At 41.2% G+C, this 22824-nt stretch overlaps 1 protein-coding gene across 1 annotated transcript in view; it reads right to left on the reverse strand.

Moving 5' to 3' along the window:
- Positions 1–1868: 1868 nt before the first annotated feature.
- Positions 1869–22824, reverse strand: part of LOC133373731 (mediator of RNA polymerase II transcription subunit 27) — a 119848-nt gene continuing 98892 nt past the window's right edge. Inside the window, exon 6 of the mRNA XM_061603842.1 lies at positions 1869–1893. Within this exon, the coding sequence (XP_061459826.1) occupies positions 1884–1893 (10 nt within the window). The 3' untranslated portion in view covers positions 1869–1883. The remainder of the gene's footprint in view (positions 1894–22824) is intronic.

Here is a 22824-nt window from a genome sequence, read left to right on the forward strand (position 1 = left end):
GATGCCCCAAAGGGAAGCCCACAAGCAAGACCTAAGCAAAACAGACCCAGGCTCTCCCCTCCTGTGGTTTCCAGCAACTGGTGCAGTAGGGCCCCACTCATACAGCAGGTTTGGTTCCAGACCCCCGCCGGAAAATGAAAAGGATCAGCTGTAGCGCGGGGGTCTGGAACCTAACCCGCTGATCGCACCAGTGGGACTCTGATCGCGCCAGAAGAGGAAAAGTTCAGCTGTAGCACACTACAGCTGATCTTCCCCTCCTTGGGCACGATCAGCTGGAGTGCAGGGAGCTCCAGCTCCCCTTCCAGCTGATCGCCCCACTGGTGCCATATTAGCAGAAGGCCGAGAAGCGGGGCCCTGCTGTATTCAGAAGCATACTGCCTCTGCCAGTGGAGGTAGAACGTGGCCATCAGGGTTAATAGCCGTTAACTGCCTTCTCCTATGTGAATTTGTCTCATCCTCTTTCACAGCCATCCAAGTTGGCAGCCATCACCGCCTCTTGTGGGAGCAGATTCCATAGTCTGTAACTATGCTGTGTGAAGGACTTTCCCACCTGACAAGGCTTCCAGGAGAAATACACACTGATGTTTTGGCTCATGAATTGGCCACCCAATTCCAGGGCATACGTTTGCCTCCCTCAGGAGGTTCTGAGCATGTGGTTCTGGAAGGATCTGTACAGCATCCCTATCTCAGCCCACGTGTGTTACTAGGTAAACCGATTAAAGCCAGGCCAAGGCAATATTTGGACACCTATTTATTCTCTCTCTCATGAGAGAATCTTTTACTTGAAAAATGGAATTATATGTTCTCTCCAGCAGAGCAAAGGATCTCTCCCCCCCTTTTTTTAAATCCTATGGAGAGCAGTGTACCTGAAGAACTCAGGGGTCACTACATAACACAATGATGTATTTTACAAGAGAGCCTCTCTTTTTGAAAAAAAAATTCTGTCCTCATTATAACAAGGCCTATGGGTGCCAAGTGCTTGTCTGGTTATAATGAACCTTATATTTTAATGGGTTTCGTAATAAGGGGAGGGAGAGAAAGAGAGATCCAGAGAGCAGGCAAGAATGAGAGAGACAGAAGTGCTTAATACTTGTTACTGGCAAAAGGTGAGCCTGGGTGGGTGTCTCAACAAGAGTCCATTCCACTTTGAAGAGAGAAACAAACCCAAGTTGAAGGCTGTCAGGTCCCATTAATATCCTCTAAAGCTCCACAGAAAGCCATATGGAGTGCGTGCAGTCAAGAGAAATTAAGGGTTCAAACTGGGTGAATGCTTCATAAAGCAGATCGCTCATGGAAGCAGGTTACATTTCCTTAATAGCTGCCATTTGGAATGTTGTGGCTATCATCAGCCTCAACCTACTTTGGACAAGCCCCTGATTTTCTTAAAGGGCTCCTTGAGTGTAAAACTGGTGTAGGATTTCCCAGTGCCGGGGGGGGGGGGGGAGGAGAAAAATCCAAATTGCGGGCACCTGATGTACACAAGAACTTTGAAAAAGCATCCCTGACCAAGGAGATCCTAATAGCAAGGCAAAAGGGGTCTAAGGCTATGAATTAGAAATTCAAGTAAGGGCATGAGGACTTAGTGAATGAGCAGATCCTTGAGAGGGGGAGAAATCAGGAGAAAAGTTACTTAAAATGTAAATCTCTACACTCTGCACAACATCAGTGCAATTTCATGAGCAAGGAGACCTGTCAATTATTTAGACTTACTCTTCCGCCACTGTCCGAATACCAAGTTACTTATTAAAGTTCATTAACAAAAGGAAATGTGGAAGATAAGCTTACCTTTCCATCTTCCATGTAGATGTTTTCGTGATACCCCTTGACAATTGTTCGGTCAATGAAGAGGCTCCGCATCACCACTATGACTTTTAACACTTTTCCTAGTGTAACCTATCAAGAGGAGATAAATAGAAGGAAATGTGACAAAAATAAAATAAAGAGAAAGAAGCACACACCAGAATTTACAAGACCAAAAAAGTAAACAGGGATTTTCTGTTAGCAACAGAGAATCTGTTCGTGATAGTGGTTAGGGCTGGAATGACAAATGATGCATGACAAAATGGCATTGCCCTGTTGCGTTATCTTCTTTTTGTCTAAGATTCATGGTGATCTAGTTTTATGGACACCCACCACTTTGCAGGTTTTTCTGTTCCCACCAGAAGAAGCTGGCAATGTGTAAGCTGGGGCAGGAACACTTATGCCACAATTATTCTCTTACCCCTTCCCCACACTCTTCAACTATGGATTTGGGCAGAGCACATAATACTCAGGAGGGATTTATTAAATGTCTGTACCAATGTCATATTTGTTTCACAACTGAAGCAATCTCAATCCCAGGCTCCAAAGTTAACAATGATCTTCAAGGTAACCAAAATGACAACAGCGGGGTTTCCAAACTGTGGCCCACCAGTGGCCTGCTTGCTTCATTCAGGTGCTCTGTGGCACATCTGCATTAAATATTCATATGGAGTCTTAATACTATTTTATTGCCTCTTTTATTCCTTATGAGTTTTATTGTATTGCAATTTGAACTCTATGGATGCTATGAATTCTATGGATTTACTGCTTTTTATTTCTTGTATTTTAAGAAATGAAGCAATAAAAATGCTATTAAAAATCATGCAGCATCTAGCACAGTACATTTAAAAATGGTAACAGGCAGAAAAATTATTAAGTGGTCTGTCAAGACCATCAGTGATTTTCAAGTCCTCCTTGGGGGGGAGGAAGTGTGGGAACCATTGCACTACAGGAACCTCTTGAAAGGAAACACACACACACACACACACACACACACGCACGCACAAGCACACACGCACACGGCACCAGAAGGCTGTTAAAAGTCAAATGGCTGCATGCCACAAAATCAGTAAATAAAAACAAAAAAGAGCCAAAGGGAAACAGCAAAATGTTCAGAAGGCTCAGGGCCTATGCGCTCCTCGGGGGTGGGATGGGGGATAGGTAAGAAGAAAGATCGAGTGGAGGGTTCAGAAAATGCTGATATGGATTCCTTAGTCTCCTTCTTTCTTGGGGGCTTTGCTTGGAAGGATCTCTCTCCAACTCCTGGCCTTCAGAACATCCCCTGAGGATGCTGAAAGAAGGCTGTGAGGTATACACATAAAGCCAGAGAAGGCTGGTGCTTTTGGGATGAGAAGGCAGCAAGAGATAAAGAGAGTTCTCATTCTTTCCCAAACATTTTAATTCACACACAAATTCAAGGTCTTTATCTTAACTAGTACCTCACCTGCCCTGGAGTCTCAGAGAAGGTAACAGAAAAAAATAAATAAAATGTAATTCATTAAAAGAAAGGGGTTCCTAATGACTTAGCTCTACCCATGGCTATATGTCCTAACTGTATTAAAGAACTTCAAAATAGTGGACTAAAGGCAACAGGTTTTGGAAGGGAGCAAAGATCTCTGCCTGTATCTTTCCCCTCTTTCCAGGCAGTCAGTTGGTAACTCTGAGATCTACCCACTGGGAACAAATATTTTAAAAAACTTGCTTTAAAAGTATGCCCATTGATATAGTCAATTCAGTCAGACTGGACAGAGAGATCCTCCTCTTTTTTAACCCTTCTACCCTTGCAAAAAAACATTTTAGTCTCCCATGTAGTCATAGTTTGCCAAATACCCATTTAGCATAGATTATATGCAATTGTATTAAGCATCATGGCTTATAATATATGAGTACAATTATGCACAGAGAGTATCTGGGGTGTGCAGTGACCCTGAATGTTAATTCTAGGGGATCTAAGACATTTGACACCTGACTCATGTACTGACCGCCTGTTCAACTCAAAACCTTGACCAAGGATAGATGAAATGCATCTTAGTTGCTGTATCATAAAGCAGCTTTTATGTTGTTAAGTGGAAGTTTTCCCCACCAATTTGGAGGTTATTTAGAGACCTCTCAATACCTCTGACATACAGTGTTTCATTTCTCCCATTAAAGTGGCATTAAATACAATCCTTATTTAAAAGCCACCACAAACAAAATGGTTGAGAGGGGGACCAAACCACTGAAGAACTGTAAAAGGTTGTTATTTACTAGAATACATGCAATATGAAGTGGCATGGGTCAGCTGAAACAGTTCTAATCCCCAAAGTGCAGGAGGGTTAAGGTAAAGCCATTCACACAACCAGTTAACTTGTGAGCACTTTGCCAACAGAGGTCCATCTTCCTTTGTAAGTGGGGAACTATGTATTTTTAAAGCCCTAGGCAGCCTTTACATGCAAAGAAGTACTGGCAAAGACCAAAACAGATACACAAAAATCAGGCGATAAACGCAGTGAAAGTGCATGTTTCTCTACAACAAATAAATGGCTTGAAGCTTATCCTTTTGGAATAAAGAGACAGCTACATCTGTGCGTAGAAAAGGGAACCATGTTACTCAACTCTAAACCTTCCACAGACCCTCTTTTTGAGGGTGTTTTTGATAAAATGGTATCACTGCTTGATTCATGTACTCCTGGATCTAAGGAAGGAAATAAACTTATACAATGTGCATTCACTTCTGCTGGATGATTAAGCATGATTGGTGTGCTAGCTCAGTTTATAAATACCTGTTTTCTAAACTCTTCACAGCAGGTGCAGCAATATTAAAAAATGTCAAGTTTCATGCCAACGTTGTATTGACACTGGAATTCCGGCAGTTGTTCTGCTGACTGGAAAAGCAGAAGCAGGGCATTTTCAGCCAATGAGGGCAGTTTGGGAAATTAGGAGCAATCCTGTTGGACTAGAAATGCAACTTCCAAAAGGCAGCTGGTTGAAGGGAAGAAACCTTAAGCTATGACATGCAGAAATCTTGAAAGGGTTAGCATGTTGAGCAGCTGTAATTAGCTGTGGCTGATTATGCTGGGATGCATTCTATGACTAGGATTATTCCTCCCTCTGGACTCAGTAGGCAGGGCTTCCAAATCTTGCAAGAGTGGGGGAGGAGTCATCCCACTCTCCAGAACATTTCCCTGCCTCCAGCCATTCTCAAAAATGACTTAGGTTAGCTCTGCAGTCAAAGCTATGTACCAACAGGATCCATCAGCGGCTTATAACAGTTGTAAAGGCTCACAAATATTGTTCCCAATGAAGAACGTAGGGTTGTTATCCAACAATGGGGAATGGCTATAGTTCAGTGGTCAGAGCATTTGCCTTGCATGCAGAAGGTCCCAGATTCAATCCCCACTGGCATCTCCAGGTAGGGCTGGGAGGGATTCTCTGTCTGAAACCCTGGACAGCTGCTGCCAGTCAGTGTAGACACTACTGAGTTAGATGGAGCAATGGTCTAACTCAGTAAAAGGCAGCTTCCTAACAGAGTTCTACTTGACAGTGGGCTCACTTAAATTAATGGATCTGAGTTAGTCAGGTCCAACCAATCTGCTGAAGTACTGGCAGCCCCAAGACTCTGTTGGTCATTATAGCTTGCTTCCAGGTATATGGCCCTGGCAGGAAATACTGCTATAGACACCACAGCTGCCCCTCTCCATGGACTTTAGTTCATTGAACACACCATCGCAGCCTCAAATATCAGCTCCTAGTTAACGAAAGTGGAAGAGGACAGGCAAAGGAGAGGGAGGCTAGATATGGTGGGAGATAAGGAGAGACACATAACCTAACACCTGCCCTGCAGGTTCATTCAAGAGTGAAGAGGGTGTTGTTATAAGGTGTCCTGCCCTAGGCTGCTGAAGTCAGACTTGGACTCATAGGGGTGCTTTTATTTAATAGTTTTAACAGAAACTGTCAGTTCAGAATGCTTCATAGATCAGCTGACAGGTTATACAGGATGGTGCAACTCTACTCAGCATAACTAGGCATGACTACACAGAGCTAAGACGTTGTCGCAGCAATTAGACATGCCCCATTACAATCCTTAAGTAAGTGTGGGCGGGTTCATTTACTTGCGTGAGTCAGGTGTCACTGAATGGGAGCGTGCCCTCCTCCTTAACGGGACTGTGGGAAGCCTTTGAGTCTGCCGGCGCAGTTGCCTCCATGTCCAAGACGAGCGCAGTGGAGATATGCCTGCAATCCTCAGGAGGAGGTGTAGGCAGTGGCAGAATGGACGCGGAAGTGGGGTGAGAGGGAGGTGAAAGGGCAGTCTCTTGATTGGGCAGCATCAGTTGAACTGGAGCAATGGGGGCAGGACTGTCATTGTCAATGGAGCTGTGGCCTTTGGCTTCAGCACCCTTCGACTGCGAGACATTAGGTCCCTCCCCCAAATCCCATCCCATCTCCTCCTCATCATCATCATCATTCCATGGAAATCCCACGGAACTCATGACATTATTTAATCCACCAATGCATCAAAATTGATTAAAAGCTTTTGTCCATCTAAAAAGGGCTCCCCAACTAAACAGCAGGTTTTAAAATATAAGGTAACAGCTGCAGATGGCAAGCACCCATCTTAAAAGATGTATTCTGACTTTGCTCTCACAAGGGATGGAATGTCTCCAAGATGATGCAGGCTATGACACATATCGTCATAACCTAAAAGCAAGAAGTAGACCCACAGAAATTAATGTATGCAACAAACTTAGGTAGACCAATTTCAATGGGTCTTCTTTGAGTAGGGCTACAGACACATCCGTTGCTTCAAAAGCAGCCAGATCGTTTTTTTCTGGCTGCATTTCAAAACTACTCTGCTGGACACACCTCCCTTCGCCACTGCTGATTAGGACTGTACACAGCACAGCGTTGGGCCAATCCCTGTGCCTGCCTGAGCCTATGGCAAAGTGTTTTCATTGGACACACCTAGAGTGACAAGACGGTTGGTGGCCAACCAAGTTTTGAAAGCTGTGTGAAGCTGACTTCAGCAACTTCTGAGGTTATGGAGTAAAAACGGGGTGGAGTTTGCCTGGCAATGTCTGTCTTTGCATTCAGAAAATGAAGGTGGAGGTGCACTGAAGCCAGCAAAACTGCAAGTGTGTTTCCACCCAGGAACTTATTTGGGTACAACCCAGGGAAGCACGCATTTCACTTGTAAACTAAGGTTTCTGCCAGTGTGCAAATTTAATAATTTAATGCACTAAAATTCGTACAATTAAATCAGCTAAGTTTTGCACGATTCATTCAAAGGAAGACACACATATCCAGCTGTAATTTAGCAATATGTTTTCTTCACTATCTGTTTTCTTAGGTACTCTACCCTCCAACATCTAAAATGGAGGGCAGCATCTGGGCTCTCTCACTCACAGCCCTCCACTGCCTGAAACATAAGCTAACCTCCATAAAAAAGCCATAAAGTGTGTGCCTCAGTTTGAAGAGACACTGAAGACTCCTGTCAACAGGCAGGCAGTCTGCTTCTTAAACTGCATTACAAAGACAACATTATTTTTTTCTTTCTGAGCCAAACTTCCCTCTATTAAATTTCAACTTCTGCTGTTGATACCCTGATAGACACAGTACCTGGCTTTTTAAATATTTTGCCTGTAGGATATGTGCCAACTCAACCTTGATGTAGAAAATTATAATTCATATCAATATGTGCACAAGGTCACTCCAAAATTCAATTAATATGAATGGGGAGAAATGCTCCATAGTTCTTTGAGCTGAAAAAGGAACAGCTGCAGGTTACATGGATGCAACCCCTTGTCTAATACTGCTACATTCCTAGATTGGTTTTAGATACTACCATGCTGATTCTGACTGTCAGGATGCAAAGCCTCTGGCTGTTTTAAAGGACAAAATGTGATGAAATTTGCATTATCCTCAAATCTTCACTTACAAAAAATGGTGAAAATCCCCCAAGATACCTTGGATTAAAAAACAAAAAGACTCTCCCCAATAAATTAGCCATTCTATCTGAGTTCATTAGGTAACAATTGCAAAACACTTGGCAACCAAAGAGTGAAATGAAATGGTGTCTAGCAATTTAAAATTTATTTTCTGGCCTTAGCATTAATTTTTTAAGAACCAGAACCAAATATGTGTACATCTACCTTGCACAGAACTGGGTGGTGGTGGTAAGAGCTGATTGACAGGTGATGGAGTGGGTCTCTGGCCCAGAGGACTGCTCCTTTAAGACTCTCCACTCTTTGGGAATGAGGCGCAATCTGGAAAGGGTAGCCTGGCTCAAAATGAAATGGACTGCCTTCAAGGTGATCCTGACTTACAGTGAACCTATGAATAGGGTTTTCATGGTAAGCAGTATTCAGAGGGGGTTTAGCACTGCCTTCCCCTGAGGCTGAGAGGCAGTGACTGGCCCAAGGTCACCCAGTGAGCTTCATGGCTGTGTGGGGATTCAAACCCTGGTCTCCCAGGTCCTAGCCCAACAGTCTCTAACCACTACACCACACTGGTTCACACCTGGCTCAAGAGGGATTGAAAAGCCTCCACTGAGCTCTAGACCTCAGTTGGAGCATGTTGTCCGCTAGGAGCCATCCAAGGTCCTGCAACTCCAGCCCATTTGTACCTGCACCCTTCAGGTATCTACTGTACCTAGTGGGCTCCTGCTCATGGTCATGCCAGGCAGACACAAGGAAAGCACAGCTGCAATGCAACATTGGATGTGCTGGAGACAACACACTCAGTTCAAGTGGGCCAAGAGGAACAGCGTGTGTCCCAGGACAGGCCCAGAATCCTCAGGGTTCTAAGGCAGACAAGTCAAGTTGGCGGAGACTCCCTCAAGGAAGAAAAATCAAAAGCCACTGGTCTAAAGCAAGCTCCTCTACTGTCAGATTGCTACTCCAGTTAAAATTATGCTACACTTTTGAGCTTAATGAAATACCATAAACACAATGCAGGCTGTATTTTAAGATTCAATGTTAGATACAAGGCTATGGATGGCAGGAAACTCCCATTACTATACAGAAAAACAAGTTCCAGATTGCTTCTCTGAATCCAAGAAAATCCTGGCAATTTAAATGTGTATCCTGCAATATCTTTTTTTAAAAAACCCTATTATTTCCAGTTAGTTTAGAGTTCTTGCTGCTAATGACCATCAAAACGTACATGGATCTATTTTCATTCACCTTAGGAGACTAATGTGCAAAGTGTTAAGAGAGATTCTAATCAAGCTCTGCGAAGATACCAGGAAGAGGTCAACAACTTGCACCTTGCAAAAAGCAGCCAAAGCTAAAGCTTCTTCCCATTCCCCATATTATGCTCACTAATCAGCATAATGGCTGAAAATCAGATTGTATGCATTTGGAACAATAAAAAGGCAATGGGAAAATAAAAGATTTTTCTGCTGCTTATTTTCCTCTACTGTTCCCTCAATGGTTGACCCCCCCACACTTGTTCCTTAGCTGCTGGTGTGAATGCTACACTTTGCTTTTCATGCTCGTTCTCCTCTAATGATGCCTATTTGTAAATAGCAAGATAGAATGCAATTAAGCCATTAGAAGCTAAACAAACAAACATGCTAATTAGGTTCTTTATGAGGATTTTTTTTTAACAGAGAGGCTGGAATTTACCTTTCATTAATCTATTTTAATTGCAATCCCACACATTAAAAAGTCAACATAAATTAAGGGTTTTAAATGATATCCCGATATTAAGGATGCCAGTGAATTCCTCCCCTGCACACACACACCCCAAGGTAATAAGGAGCTGAGAAAACTAGCAGCTGAGAAGACTAGGAGACTATTTCGCTATGATTAGTTGCAGTTATGATATAATTACCTCATTCCAATAAGATTTAAGCATTTTTAAACCCTACAAATCAATGCAATATCAGTAGGACATGAAGGATGTCCAATTTCTGTTGCTGTATCAGTTGGATTTGTGATACTCCAGAACTCAATAACCTCCAAACTATCAGTGCTCTATGGAGCTGGAGAAATGCCTTCAGGACCTAGATGAAGAGTTTGTAGTGCTAAACTCATTTTTAAAAAGCAGATTCAGGACCAGATTTTAACTGCCCTGCCATTCAATGTTACATCTCAGGTGAGGCTCCATGGATGCTTTGTTCCATGTTCTTTATCCAAGGCTACGTAAGGGAATTAAAATAAAAACACAAGCGCTTGGTTAGGATATACCTAAGAGACAAAAGAAGCTGTCATTTCATTTGGTATTAGCATCTAGGATTCTATACGCAAAGTATCAGGCACAAAAACAGAAATCCCATATATTAGAGAACAACGAATTAAACTGTGGGAAATGGCCACTTTCAGTAAAATTACCTGAATTCTATAGGTTAAATATGAGAGAAAATTAAAACAATTTAAACAAAACTGGTGAAAGGAACTTAAGGAACTTCTGAACTTTTATAATTTTATGAGAAAGTATGATTTTGCTCAAAATGGCCCTCCTAAATGGTACTGGTATCTATCAGGGGCTTAAATTGTCAGTATATTTTTTGTAGTACTTTATTATTTATTTTAAATGAGATTGTCTTAGTTGGTAAGACTGTAATTCGTTAGGAAAAGGATTTATTCTTAGAACATTATTAAATGTTGTTATTGCTACAAGTTGTATTTTAAATAATAGTAATAGGAATAAAATTAATGGGCCCAAGTTAGTTATGTCCATTTATTTTATTTATTTATTTATTTATTTATTTTATTAAATTTATATACCGCCCCATAGCCGAAGCTCTCTGGACGGTTCACAACAATCATACATCAATACAATAAACCACATATTTAGACAATTTAAAACAACTTTAAAATTTTTAAATTCTTAAAAAAGTTAAAACAATTTTTAACACATACTAAAATGCCTGGGAGAAGAGGAGAGTTTTGACCTGGCGCCGAAAAGATAATAATGTTGGCGCCAGGCGTACCTCATCAGGAAGATTGTTCCATAATTCGGGGGCCACTGAAAAGGCCCTTTTTCTTGTTGATACCCCCCGAGCTTCCCTATGAGTAGGCACCCGGAGGAGGGTCTTCGATGTTGAGCGTAGTGTATGGGTAGGTTCATATCGGGAGAGGCGTTCCATCAGGTATTGTGGTCCCGAACCGTATAAGGCTTCATAGGTTAACACCAGCACTTTGAACCGGGCCCGGAAACATATAGGCAGCCAATGCAAGCGGGCCAGAATCGGTGTTATATGTTCGGACCGCCGGGTCCCTGTTATCAATCTGGCCGCTGCATTTTGTACGAGCTGCAGTTTCCGAACCGTCTTCAAAGGCAGCCCCACGTAGAGCGCATTGCAGTAATCTAATTTAGAGGTTACCAGAGCATGAACAACTGAAGCGAGGTTCTCTCTGTCCATTAGTTTCAGTGGGTCTATTCTGAGTAGGACTAACATTCGATGCAAACTTATGGTTAGAGAAAACAAGAAAGAGGAGGGGACCCACCCATCAGAGAAAAGGATGCTCCCAATTTTCCAAACCATTCAAAATATCTGAACCAAGTCAATGTTTCTTGAAGGATCTGTATTGACACTAAAAATGAGCCCATTACAATGACTACTCTTCAGGAAATGAGTAGTATGTGTAGGCTATCCCCCCCTCCAAAAATAAAAGGTACAGATGTTTTTTAAACATAGGTTGTATCAAACGAGGTCCTACTCAGAGTAGACCCATTAAAATTATGGACCTAAGTTAGCCATGTCTTTCAATTTCAATGGGCTTACCCTGAGTACCACTAACACTGGATACAACCTATAGTTGTTAAGAGTCTCAAATCCGTAATCAATACAGTGATATCCACTCTAAGGAAAATATGTGAAATTGCTTCCCAAATTAAAAGCTGCAGAACAGGAATTAAATGCTTGAGGTGACAATAAAGCTCTCTTCACTAAATTACTGCAACTAAAATACATTTAATACTCTAGACAGAACTGAAGCAAGTGTACTATCCACAGATGTCTAGCCTGTATTTAGTATACAGCCCACTTCTATGCTGCCAGACTAGAGCGGCTGAAGTAATATTTAAGAAGTTAATACACAAACAATCTAATTTTAGAAAGAATGAATGGAAGCCATGGAATTCTCCCCGATTTTGTAGTGGAAGAAAAAGATTAGGTGAAGAAGCCTACAGATATAAAATGTTACAATTATATATATATATATAAAGTTGCTTCATAAAAGTAATGTGCAAAGACAGTCTTTAAATAAGCCATTTTCCAGGGTGGAATATATTTTCCAAAATTATACAAATTTTAAGGCTCTGCTTAAAATGATGAGTTGCAGTGTTTTTTTGTTAACCCGTTCTGCAATATTTTTTGGGAACATCGAACTTTTTATACACCTTTAGAACATTACCAAAAATTAACACTAGCTTTTACCCAATGTGTGTCTAGCAAGAGTGATGCAATGGGGCACAATCCACCTTCCCACTGACATTGGGTAACGTTCATTCATTTTTATAGGGCTTGCATGGGGCAAGGTTTTCCCTTATCCAGAACCCATGGAAGCAAAGACAAGTCACATCCACACCATATGTCTAAAGCACTCTTAAACCACTTTAAGCTTCCCTCAAGGAATCCTGGGAACTGTAGTTTGTTAAGGATGCTGATCGTTGTTCCCAGGATTCCTTGAGGGAAGCTATGACTCTTACACCACTTTAAGAGTGCTTTTAATGTATGGTGTGGATGTGCTCACAGTGTGCCTGTCCCCCACCTCTGAAATGGGAGACTTCTTACTGTTCTTTCAAATATTGTACAGTAGGGCCCCGCTTTTCGGTGGCCTGCTTTTCGGAGTTCTGCTAATATGGCGGCTTTCAATTAGAGTAAGGCTCCACTCATACGGCGCTTGTTCCACTTTTACAGCATTTTTCAGGCATCGGGCACCATTTTATTGATGGAGTTCCGCTTTTAGATGGGGGTCTGGAATGTAACCTGCTGAATGAGTGGGGTCTACTGTAACAGTCCTGTATTATTTATTTTGTCCAATCTCCCCAAAACCTTTCCAAGACATGGGACAGGTAACAGTAAAAAATAAAACAAAGCACACACAATTAAGGGGAAAAAACCCACAGCCAATTAAAACAAACCACCCAATTAAAAATTACTCCACACCTGCTTAATCATGGACATCACCCCAACCCAAAGTAGAACATTTTATAGTTTTTCCAGAAAGTACACAAACACATGTTTGGATGGGCTTCCAGAGCAGGCTTCCCCAACCTGCTGCCCTCCAGATGTTTTGACTCTCACTCTCATCATCCCTGACCACTGGCCATGCTGGCTAGGGCTGAGAGGAGCTGTAATCCAAAACATCTGGAAGACACTACGTTGGGGATGCCTACTCTAGAGAAATGAAGTTTTACACTACTGAAGATGACACAGAACTCCTCTCTATGAGCCCTGATGTTTAAGCAGGTATATATGTACCAAACTATTCAAACTGTGATGGATGTCACAATCAAGATGGTGCTCTCAGTTATCTCAACATCCATGATGGTACGAAAGATATATGTCATTATATGAGCTATTTAGGGTATTATAGTGATATGGTGACCCTAGAAGCTTCCAAAGAATTCAGTAAACATCAATCAGACTGAAGATTATAATGTACCACAAAAATTCAGCATCTGCTTGTGAAAATGTGAGCTAATTCAAAAGCATGTGAAAGTGACCTCCTTGTAAGATGTTGTCCATGATGCTCTTATTTATGGTATATATAATCTGAACACCTGAGGACAGATAAGATGATATATAACATTTGTGTTCCACTTCATGGTTGCTCCACTCTGCAAAGTGGGAATACAGATTGTCACCACTGTCTATTTCAATATAGACTAGGTGTGGGGAACCTTTGGCCCTCCAGTTATTGCTGAGCCACAACTGTCATTTTCTTTGGCCATTGGCCATGCTCACTGGGTAGGATGGGAGTTGCAGTTCAATGACATCTGGAGGGCCAAAGGTCCTCCATACTGATTTAGACAATGGCGGTCATAACATGGGTTCCAACAGAATCATCACATGGTTTTGTAACACAGTGGGCAACCCCAGTGTACTCTCTACAGCAGATAAACCACCTGCAGTCTTCAGTGCTGCCTACACTTACACATAAATCACATCACAGCCAGTTAGACTAACAAGGAAAGATGGAAAGGACTGCAGTTAAAGTGCTAATTATAACATGTGGCTGAACAATGACACCCTAAATTAATCGAGCTGCTGAGAATGGCTAAGGAGAGTAAGGGGCTGGTGAACTCTGAAGAACTTCATGCCAAAAAATTTCCTATTATGCCTGTTCTGACCTGCTCAGAGATTCAATACAGCAATAAAAGCTTCACCTTGAAACAAACATTTTTTTTTAAAAAACTTTACACCTGTCCATAAAACTGTATTAACAACCCATGTAAGGCACAATTTAAAGTCAGGACCTTATAGACATAGACTGAAGTTCCATGGCAGCTACATTGTCAGTAACTGTCTTTGTAAGACAATGGATCACCATTAATACAAAGTCAAATACATGTGGGGTTGATTTTTGAGAACAAAAAGTTGTTCTTTCAAGGGGTGGTGGTGAGACTCCTGCTTTAAGATATAGCTACCCTTTATGAAAAATGGCTTTTTGCATCCAAAACTGCAAGCCCATTGTAAACAGAGGGAAAAGAATGTGAATGGTATAGTGCACTGTCTCCTTTAAAAAAAGAAAAGAAGGCAAAATATTTCACGAACCACTTCCCCCCACCCTGGTTTGGTTCAACGTTACAGCCTGCAGTGCTTTCTGGGTGAAAGAAAGGATGAGGCATCCTTTCCAGGGTCTGGTAGAAAAGCCTGGACAAACAATATGGAGACTTAAAACTTGTCCAGCATGAGTGGGGAACTTTTTTTGGCACAGTAGGATCCCTGATAATTGGAGAAGACTCTGGCCTAGGCCTTACCTTTTAAAAATGGTTAAGTTATTGTTTTAACCATGGCTGAGGCTGATGGGAGTTGTAGTCCAAAACATCTGGAAAGCATCAGGTTGGCTATTTTAACTTGTGATGTTTGCTGCTTTGGGCTTGTTGAGAAAGGAAAGGTAATAATTTTTTTAAATGGCTAAACGATGCGCTTGATGAAAGGTTCAGTTTGCTGTCCACAGCATTGACTTTGGTTGAAAATTATTTTCAAATGATTCCACTCATGCAAGCTTCATATTTATTTTTTTCAGAAAAGAACTTGTATGCCATCTTTCAGTAAAAAAAATATTTTCAGGCTGGCCTATAAATAAAACAATAAAATACAAACTAAAAAACAAACAATAAAAGCAAAAGACATTGGTGAAAATTTATGAAAGAAAGAAATATTCACACACACATACAATGTACTTGTACATATTTTGGAGGGGAAATATTTCATAAGAAATTAGATCCTTGACTGCTTCATGTGGATAAACATTTCAAGGTAGAAGTAAAATGTTTTTATCACTGATGAAGTCCATAAGGTCAATATCTGTGCACTTGGGGCAGCTTTCAGAATTTCTCCCATCATTTCTTCAGAGAAAAACATCTGATTTCATGCTTACATAAAACTGCTTAAAGTACAGTACATTTCATTACTGTAGGAACATTTAATTTTAATATCTCAAAGAAGCTTCCCATTTATAATGCCAAGTCTAACATTGAGGAAAAATTGAAACAGAGTTTTTAAAAACTCAAATGAAGACAAATGGATTTTGCACAGTATTTTTATTAAGGCTGCTATCACAGAATGTTTGCTCTCTTGCATGGGTGCATGCAATTAAAAGATTAACTGATAAATCAGTAGGTGGACTGGGATCAACTGCTATCCAAAACTACCATGATAAACTGCTTGAAAATCAGCTGAGGACTCCACACTACTCTGGAAAAGAGTTTATTTATGTGCTTAGACTATACAGTGTAAATCCAACTTAATGAAATATAATCACTGTGTTTAAATCTGAAAAACACAGAAAGAGCGGATTATCTAGAGGAAATCTCAGCCACGCAGAATGGCAACATAGCAGCTATTCAGAACCAACAATTACCCTTAGGAATTAGCTTTGCTATGCTTGCTTACTTGTTCGAGCTTGTAATGTGCATAAGGGCCTTCCCTTGGTAGAACGCTGCTTCAAGTTGAAAGCTGAAATGTTAAAGCTTGTGTGCCTCTTGCTTAGACTATGGGGATTGCTTTGTCTGGAATTTTGAACAGAGATGATAGTGTGGCCATGATGGCAAACTCCTACCTCTTCTAAATCTACAACTGCAACACTTGTGCGTGGCCCAACCAGTCAATTCAAAATACCTGTATTGAACCATTAAAATCTCTCATAAGGCTTAACACAATGATCTAATATGGAAAGTGTCTGCAGGATACCATGGGCACTTGTCGTGCTCTATGGCAGGTGTGGGGACCTTTGGTCCTCCAGATGTTACCGAACGACAACTCCCATCAACCCTGGCCATTGGCCATGCTCGCTAAGGCTGATAGGAGTTGACGGTCGGCAACACCTGGGGGCCAAAGGTTCCCCACATCTGCTCTACGGTCTGTACTAGGAGACAGATTCTCCAATTTAAAGTATTTAGACTTTAGATTCCCTGGGTTGGTGAAGCTCATTTGATATAAACATGGAACCAATCCTTTGGTGTCATCAGCCCAGTCCTGTGGAAAGCTCTTCCAACAGAGATTCAGGAGGAACCTTCTATTTTAACATTTAAATGTCTGCTGAAAACTTTTCTTTGCTGCCAGATGCATGCAGACAATTAAGAAAACCTCCTCTGTAACAGTCAGCTGATGATCTGTGAATTAATTTTTATATGTGGTATTTATTGTATATTTATTTATTAAATTTATATCCTACCCTTCCTCCCACAAGGAGCCCAGGGCAGCAATAAAATTGTTCTAAACCACTTTGATACTTTTCAAAAATGAAATTACAGTATAGGAGCATTTTTAAATAAATAAATAATAAAGTAGACAGCTGTTTTGCAGGGAAGTTTGGGGTGCCACTAGTTTAACGGGGCTTCGCATCTTGGGGTGAGCTTGTGGAAAAAATTCCCGTGATGAACTCCAACTGTGGCTGCTGGAAGGGTGTACACTCATAAGAAAATTAAGTGCCAAATTAGCAATTGTCACAAAAAAACCCAACCCATCTTCCTGTAGTTGCTTTCAACACCATACCCTCCACCAAAAACATATTTCTGCACAAATAGATATGGTTCCCATAAAGTTTTAGAGAATTCTTCATTAAGGGAAATGTTTAATGCTTCTTAATAAAAAACGGTTTGCCTGCTAAGGTGAGCTGGAGTAAAAAACAAAAGCTGCACGGGACAAGTTAAGCAGCATTAATTGTTTCCCTTGATAAAGGATTTGCACTGGGAGTCTGCAGGTTTTGTTTTTTCTTTTTCTTTTTGGATTATTCAACGCTGTAATTGATCTTCACTATTTTGCTTTCAGAAACTTCTCTCTCCCCTTTGGAAACGATTCCTCCTAGAATCAAAAATTCCCATACTGCATTTTGAGCCTTGCTTTCTCCTGCTTTCTTAGCAGTGAAATGCTCCATCAGAATTTTGTGTTATGGGGGTAGCCAGCTAACAGGATTTCCACTTGTGCAATGGGACCCTGTGTGTGACCTGCACCTTCCCCAGATCTGCTCTGGAGGGCTGGAGGAACCCCTAGAACAAATTTAGGGGGCATGCAAGGGGAGCAAATCCCACTGTGTAAGTGGAAAACTTTGTGCTGATGGGTTATGTTACTTAGTGCTACTCTGGAAAAAACTGAAAAGTCTTCTTCCTTCCTGAAATGTGTTAAGCCATCTCTCTTTATCTCTCTGGTTTTCAGAGACTTGGATGCAGAAATGTAGACTATCACGAACTGAAGAACACACATAATTTTGCATCTCCTACAGAAGACCTCAGAGTATATTCTCAGTTCACGTATACCTCTTCCTTCGGATCAACTCTTTTTCTACTATCTGCTACCCCTTGACGACAAAGACAGGGCTAGCAGACACAAGAGGCAAAAGGGTGGCCACAAACCACCTGATGAAGGTTGGACTGGTCCCTGAACAAGGGCCTCCCATGATTATTTCAGCTAACACGCAGGTTCGTATCAGAACAGTCAACCAGTACTGTTTCTTAACCTTTTTTGGGTCACGGACTACAAGACAATAAAGCTGGGAAAAACAGAAGGGAGTATAAAAAGAGGAAGACCAAACAAGAGATGGATTGATTCCATAAAGGAAGCCACAGGCCTGAACTTACAAGATCTGAACAGGGTGGTTCACTACAGATGCTGTTGGAGGTTGCTGATCAACTTGAAGGCACATAACAACAAACATAAATAAATGCAATTTATTTTATTGCATTGGAAATTGACTTTTTTGCACCCAGTTCACAGATTCCCTGAAGATCATCCATGGACCCCTAGGGGTTAAGAGCCCCTGCTTTAGGAGTTTAGAAGTCACCCCCCCTTGCCCATTCTAGTATATACTTTGTCTTGCCTGAAGGAAAAGCATTGCTCAGTTAACAACTGAACAAGTGCTAAAACATGGGATAGCAGCAGAAATAAGGATGGCTCCTTCAGCTATATCAAAAGCAAAAGCAAAAGCAAAACTATTACAGGAATAAGAGGGAAAATGTCTATAGAACAAGAGCTGTAGCTTATTCTATTTAAAATATATTTATTTTTATTGATCAATTTATTTCCCACCTTTCCTCCAAGGTGCTCAAGCTGGTGTACATAGTTCTTCCCTCTCTCTCCATTTTATCCTCATAACCAATCAATCATTCATTTATTCGACCGTATGGTCAGCATATATCCTCATAACAACCCTGTGAGGTAGGGGTTAGGCTGAGATACAGTGACGGCCCCAAGGTCACCCAGAAAGCTCCATGGCTGAGTGGGGATTCAAACTCTGATCTCCTAGGTCCTTGCCCAACACTCTAACCATTCGAGAATGCTGCTTTTCAGTCTCATGATTAGCAATAGTTTATAGAGATTAAGGTTTCAAAACATTTGTGGCTTTACACCTGAATTTTCTTTTTTTTTTAAAGGCCATGATAAGCAACTGATCACTCTTTAAGAACCGAGACTTGTCTTGAAGAACAGAGCTAAGTAGCCTCTCCAACAGCTGGTGCTAAATAAATATTAGATATGTCAAGAATGCTTGGTTTGAAATGGTGTCAGCTAGAATGGTTCTGTGGCAAGGAACAGTGGGGAGAACATCTTGCCTGAATTAGGGCCTCTGGGAGGCGATGAGACTGTCAGTTCTCACAGCTGAACTCAGTTAATTAAGCAGTAAGCAAGAACACCTGCTTATCAGCTGAGACTGGTACCTCAAGGCCACAGGCCTGGGAAGATTCCTGGGAAGGTTGGAGAAGCATGTGACCGTTCACGAAAGCTCTGGAAGATTTCATCATCAGAAAGCCCCCTGATCGACTAATTAATTCCTGGCTGTTGCTGGGCTTTTCCCCATAAAATAGAACTAAGATTCTGGGTCTTTGTTTTGTGGTGCTACCTGATGTTGGGGTTCCATCTCCCATCTGCTATCCAAGCTATGCATCTCTGGGGGAGATGTGGAACCATGAAGTTATTCTGCCTGTCTTCCTATAATGTGTGAGTATAGAATAGGCTAGACAGATTTGTTATTTTTCTTGTAACTTGAACTCTCTGTACTTTTTAAATTTTATCTGCCATTTGGGTGTTTGATTTAAGAATCATTTTGCTGCTATATTTTTGCACTTATATTTTATTCTAATAAAGCTACCTCTTGGTTACCAGTTTGTGTTCATTTCAGGGAGAATTTGGCTCTGAATCCAGCACCTTGGCCAGTTAGCCACAGACTACCATATAAATGGGTATTTTGCCTTAAGGCTCCAAGCCAAGGGGTGCATCTTTGGCTCTTGTCTTTTGGAATCCTTGGCAGGTCTATTTCTGGCACTTTGGGTTTCCCCTGGGCCCAGGGTGGGTGACCAGGTTTAAGGGATAGTGGCAGTCTACCTATCTTGCAGGGCTGTTGGTTTACTCAGGATCAATTGCGCTGGGTTTGGGAATTGAGTCCTGGTGGGAACTGGCAGCAGTTCTTAACAAGACATACAGCCAAAACCTGCTGTGCAAAATTGGATGGCATCTCTAATGCCACTGCAAAGTCCCTAGGAGAACTTCCCAGGCTGCCCTAAGGGCTTATTTTTGCAACAATTCTCTCCTGCACAGCCAATGAGCATGTGTATGTGTTGGCACTTAGCTGTGGAAAATGCTGTGTTATTGATCCTAACTCAAGAGGATGTCAAATTTGGGTTTACAGCAAAAGCATTATGAATATCAGCAGACTGATAAGCAATTAAAAGACTATAATGCTAACTATGTGGCTTTGGAAGAGAACACATATTATATTACATATTTTTCATATTACATATTATTTGTTACATATTGTATTGTTCCACTTGGTGAATCATGAAATCACAAATTAATACGATGCCAGGGGAAACAAGCTTTTTTTTTAAAAGCACACTCCAGTTCAGTTAATCCTTGAATAGTATTTTGTCTGTTCAAAGAAAAATGTAGAAAATGGAATATTAGGCAGTTGACCAACAATAAACTAAATATGACAGCTGAGTTTTATTATGGATAAAGAATTTGCTCCCCTCAAGGGCTGTACTAAGAACATGTTCACATTAAAATGCTAATTTCTCAACTGAAGTTGCTGAGAACTCAAGCTGCCGGTAAGCTATAAATGTGTTTATAGTTCCTCATTTACAGTAGAATTTGACATTAAAACCAAACTTTCCTTTTCTTCAGATTTGATTCATCTAGGCAGCAGCCTTCTGTGTTCAGATGCTTTGATAGTCATTTGCTTATTTGGCCAGCAGCCATTATCCTATGAATATTTTTTTTTTGCTTCTCTGAAATTAACAGAGACAATGTAGTTTATAGTTGGATACCACACATGGTTCTTGCTTGTAACCAAGACACTATTTTATAAGTAATTTTACCTTCATATTTTTTCAAAGTTAATTTCATTCCATAAGGACTCCAACAACTCAATATAAACATGAAGCATGTTTAAAATATTAAACACAAATACCACACTAAGAATAAAGATAACAGAGGGCAGATTATCTCTGTGGTCACTTCCAATTCCATGAATTAAATACTGATGTGTTTGTAGTTTGGTCCAATTCAGGACAGACAAAAGAAAGGACTTCTTCACACACTGCAGTTAAACTATGGAATTCTCTCCCACAAGAGGCAGTGATGGCCACCAACTCGGATGGCTTTAAAAGAAGATTAGACAAATATATGGAGGAGAAGGTTATCAATGGCTACCAGCCATGATTGCTACGTTGTGCTTTCACTGTTGCAGGCAGCATGCCTCTCAATACCAGTTGCTGGGAATCATAACGGGGGAGAGTGCTATGCTGCTCAGGTCAGCCTTTCCCAACCAGTGGGCCACCAGATGATGTTGGACCACAATCCCCATCTTTCCTGACCATTGGCAATGCTGGCTGAGGCTGATGGGAGTTGTGGTCCAACAACATCTGGTGGCCCACTAGTTTGGAAAGGCTGGCTTAGGTCTTGCTTTGGGGCTTCCTATTGAGGTTGGCCACTGTGAGAACAGGAGGCTAGACTAGATGGACCACTGGCCTGATCCAGCAGGCTCTATTTATTTTATTTATTTATTTATTTGGTTTATATCCCACCCTCCCTCCCAGCAGGAGCCCAGGGGCGGCAAACAAAAGCACTAAAAACACTTTAAAATGTCATTAAAACAGACTTTAAAATACATTCAAACAAAACATCTTTAAAACATTTTTAAAAAGCTTTGAAGACATCTTAAAAAAGAAAAATAGGTTAAAAACATGTTTTTTTTAAGCAATTCTAACACAGACGCAGAATGTGTAACGCAGACCATAAAAACTTATGTTTTTAATTGTTTCCTACGATTTCCCATTAGATCCTCATATGCAGGGCATGGAAATCTTAGTTGGTTACATTGTCGAGATCTAAACAACTGTGGAATGAGTTTCAGGAGATCCAACTGGGGGTGCCAGATTTGTTTTCTCTGAAAACTGACCTGCCTCCAATGCTGCATAGCAAACTGCTACTGAAACTGAGTTGGTAGAGCCAGAAGCTGTAGCACAAAAGTCAGCTGTTCAAACTAAAAATATTCAATTGTATCATATTGTAAAAGATTACTGCAAACTTTTTGTATGAACTAAGCAGCTCTCCAGCTTAGGATCTTAAGCCTTTTGGTCCAGAAAAGGGCAATCAGATGATCAAAGGGTTGGAGCACCACCCCTATGAGGAACAGTTACAACATTTGGGGCTTTCTAGTCTTGTTGCAGAGAAAGTAGTTTTTCTCCCTCTCAGATAATATTAGACCTCATGGTCATCAAATAAAGCTGAACACTGAAATATTAGGGACAGACACAAGAAAGCACTTATTCACACAATGGATGGTTAAACTTACAGGATTTGTTCCCACACGACCTAGGAAGGGCCACCAGCTTTAAATTCAATTAGACAAATTCATGGAGGATGAAGCTATCATTGTTTACTATCCATGATGGTGATGTTCTACCTTCATTGTCTGAGGAAGCATGCTGCTGAATACTGGTTGCTGGAGTTGCAAAGGGGAGAGCTTTGTTGTGCTCACATCCAGCTTGCAGGCTTCCCATTGGAGCAGTTGGCTATCCTCTGTGAGAACAGGATGCTGGGCTAGATGGGCCTTTGATCTGGTCCAGCTTCAGGGCTCTTCTGATGCTCCTATCCTGACAACCGACTCTAAGCTTCTTGCCAGCATCATCTGATCAATTTGTTGCAGCTAAATTTTTGTTTTAAAAGCATACACTTTTCTCACCTCCCAACCTGGAGGTTGTGGAGGTGGTTTGGAGGGTTGTATATCATTTTTGCTTCCAGAGATCAAACATGCCTTGGCAGGAGGGAGAGTAATTCTGCTTATAAAAGCATAGAAGTAAAAATAAAAATAAAGCTGTAACCTACCAGCACATTGCAGAAGTCCCATTTGGCCTGGATAAGTGGGATGGACATTA

Source organism: Rhineura floridana, chromosome 20, assembly GCF_030035675.1.
Source record: "Rhineura floridana isolate rRhiFlo1 chromosome 20, rRhiFlo1.hap2, whole genome shotgun sequence".
In the NCBI taxonomy this organism is placed as follows: domain Eukaryota; kingdom Metazoa; phylum Chordata; class Lepidosauria; order Squamata; family Rhineuridae; genus Rhineura; species Rhineura floridana.